At 38.1% G+C, this 3424-nt stretch overlaps 1 protein-coding gene across 1 annotated transcript; it reads right to left on the minus strand.

The window, feature by feature from the left end:
• Positions 1-389: 389 nt before the first annotated feature.
• Positions 390-3016, minus strand: LOC136239966 (E3 ubiquitin-protein ligase TRIP12-like). The gene is made up of 4 exons (XM_066030711.1): positions 2897-3016; positions 2799-2852; positions 2633-2746; positions 390-506 (listed from the first exon to the last, which is right to left on the minus strand). Exons 1-4 carry the CDS (start codon positions 2969-2971, stop codon positions 390-392), a joined length of 360 nt encoding a protein of 119 aa, XP_065886783.1. The 5' UTR covers positions 2972-3016.
• Between the last annotated feature and the right edge of the window lie 408 nt (positions 3017-3424).

Consider the following 3424-nt stretch of genomic DNA (forward strand, 5'->3'; position numbering starts at 1 on the left):
CAAGTACTACTTGCGCGATCGATCTGCTAGTGAATCTGGTGTGACAACAGTGACGACAACGGTGATTCAGTCGAATGGTCAGTGCAGAAATGCGTTTCAAATCATGATGGCAGCACAAGCCGAACTCTGCAGTAAACAGTTACCAGATGTTAACCCCAATCCTCGAAATGGAAAAGAAAAACTTAGAAACGACGTTCTTTCATTCCTTGCAGCCAAAGGATGCAAGTGGAAAAACAGTTCAGAACTGGATTGTCTTACACTTGTGGTGCCTTGTTAGCAGACCTTCACTTGACTGTTAAACTTTCAAATGTACATGTACGAGATTTAAGATGCTATGACCCTATGGAGAAATTGTACTACTCATCAGGATGTAATGATCAAGTCTGCTACTACTGTAGTTGTACCAACAACTTGCACACCGTAGAAAACTCATATCCCATCTGCACCTCTTGTAAGAAGTCGAAAGACCCTGTATTAAAGCGAACATAACTTTCATTAATATAGATCTATGAATGTACATTGTACAATTTTATATGTTTTATGTGTGACACAATTATTGCCTTTTAAAGTTTGAAAATACATGGTATAAATAATGAATAATGAACCTCCCTCCCGCCTTGCCATACAGCAAATTTCCTGATCTGAAACATAAAATTAACAATAAGTGGCCTTATCTGAATGTATACTCCTTAAAGTTAACAACATCCACATCATGTTAATTTGTGCTGTAGGTCCAGTGTGATGAATATACTATTTACAGTATGTATAAACAAGAAAAGTACGTAAACAAGAAATTGGATCCTCAAAAGAAGAAGAGTGTACATAGCTATATAGTATATAAGGGTTAGGGTTAGGGTTACCCTAACCCTAACCCTAACCCTAACCCTGTTAACTTCCCCCCCTTTTAAGTAATCTTACACTGTTAAAAATAAAGAGTAACCACCACTCTGAGAGTTCCCAGTGTAGGGAGGATTTAACACCCCATTGAGAGTAACCAACACTCTGAAGAGAATAACCATTACTCTGAAGAGTAAGTGACACCACCTTCAGAGCATGTGTTACTCCCCAGTTACTCCTTTGGAGTAATGGTTACTCTCTAGGGGTGTTAAATCCTCCCTACACTGGGAACTCCTTGAGAGTTGTGGTTACTCTTCATTTTAACAGTGTAGACTAGTAAGTAAACTTTGTAGCTAATCACTGCTACAATTTAGCTTCCGGCCACTGACACAGGATGTCAGTGGACCATCAGTGTGCTGCCATATGTCCCAATTGTATCATACCAACATCTGCAACTTGTATGTATGTAGGTATATGTACACTGTAAAGTTTATTATTATTATTATTATTATTATAAAAATGCAAATACAGTGAGGAGCCATGTTGCACAACTGATGACACTTACGAAGTTCATTTTTCCAAGTTTGCTCAGCTAGAAATGCTTGTAAAGACAGCCCATTGTAGCTAGGTGATGGCAAGGCTAGAAGATACTGAGAAAAGGCATAATACGCATATGGTACGTACCATACGCGTATGTCTATACCGTACGCGTATGGTACGGAAAATCGTACCGTACGCATATGGTATAGAACATAGCTACTACGTTCTCTATTCCAAAGGTACACTTTTCGGTGGGGTTTCACTGGCATAGGAGATTTGATATGTATAGACACTAAAACAGTATCATGGTTGCCTATTCCAGGTTCAGTAGAGCAACTATTTGTAAGCAATGGTCTATTTGTAAAGAAAAGATCGAGGATGTTTCTATCACTGTGACGAGTGGGAGAGTTTACAAGCTGTGTAAAAAAGCAGTCTGCAGACATTTTCAATAAGGATTGGTTTATAGCTAATGGGTACCTGTATCTAGAAACTGATTCAGTATCCCAGTCTATGTCTGGGAGATCATAGTTAAAATCACCTGCACAACAAATAAATGAATTCGGGTTTCTAGCTGATATATTAATGATAGAATCAAACAGATTTTGTGCATAAAGTATATCTCTATTAGGTGGTCTGTATATGCCAATAATTATCAAGGACTGATTCTCAGTTAGATGTAATTTAACTGCACACAATTCACACGATATGCTACATTCAATAATTTGGCTGTCAATTTTGTCCTTTACTGAAATAAGTACACCACCATAGCCATCGTCACGATCACGACGGTAAAGTTTGTAGCCTGATGGGATAATCTCATTATCTGTTACTGATTGATCCAACCAAGTTTCGCATGCTACAACAATATCAGGTGAATGACGTTCCATTAGTTCCCAAAAAGCTTCTTTCATTAACGATGCTCTGACAATTTAGACAGATGATCTTTAAGTTTTCACTTTGTGCATTTATTTGTAGGCTTGATTGGTTATTTAGAGTAAGGTTTATATACTGATTACCATTATTACCGATATTTGTTATTCTGTTGTCAGAGTATCCTCACTTGGTAACAAGCTAGGAAAACTAGGTGTTGTTAAAGTAACTAAGAAAGAGTTTGTGAGTGTTCTGACAACACAACTCTACCAATTCATCACATTTCACTGAAGTTTAGTGTAGTGTAATGTGATTTATGATGTAGCTACAGCCAACCTCATGAAAATCCTTATAAGGACTTAACACTTTACTAAACACTACCCACCTCACTAGGGTAGAACTGTTGTAGAGAAGAGATGGGGAAGATGGAATTGAAGCCCTCCCTGAATGCTGCAAACTGTGCTGACACACCTTTAACTAACGTCCAGTACACCACCAACTATTAGAACAACAACTAACACTGACACTACTAGACTAAGGAGTGACTTTACTTGAAGGTACTCATCAAGATTATGAATGTTCACGGGAATATCTTTACCACCAGGCTACACACCAAGTAGTAACAACAATACAATGGTTCAGTGATTACCTTTAGTTCTATGTCAGGGTATGCTGGTAAGGTAAAGTCAAGATCAAGATCTTCTATAGTACCACCACCCTCCATAGTGAGGTTCTCCACTCCTAGTACTAATGCTTTACCAGACTAACATGATAACAATACTTCATAACATGGTGAAGTATTGATAGGTAGCCTTACCAGTAGGGAGTCTCTTTCTGAATTGTGTTCTTTACTGCAACTTCTGTGAGTTGTGCAAATGACCTGGTACAAGTTTTACAGCGACCAGCACTGAAGGTCTGCAGCTGTTCTAATTACACTGCTTGTGTTCCCCATGACTGCCACCACCACCTGCTACATGCATGTACTAACAATGACTTATTGAGTGGCTTAATAATAATAAATTAAAATACAGTGATCTACTGAAATAGTGACTAAGTTCAGTTTTAAGTTGTCACTCTAACAAGTCTTCTCTAAGACTGCTGTTCACATGATCCACACTTCCGGATATTCTTGGCTATGGACATCACTCTACATTGATTACATCTTATTAATTGTCTT

Source organism: Dysidea avara, chromosome 12 (genome assembly GCF_963678975.1).
Source record: "Dysidea avara chromosome 12, odDysAvar1.4, whole genome shotgun sequence".
Taxonomy (NCBI): domain Eukaryota; kingdom Metazoa; phylum Porifera; class Demospongiae; order Dictyoceratida; family Dysideidae; genus Dysidea; species Dysidea avara.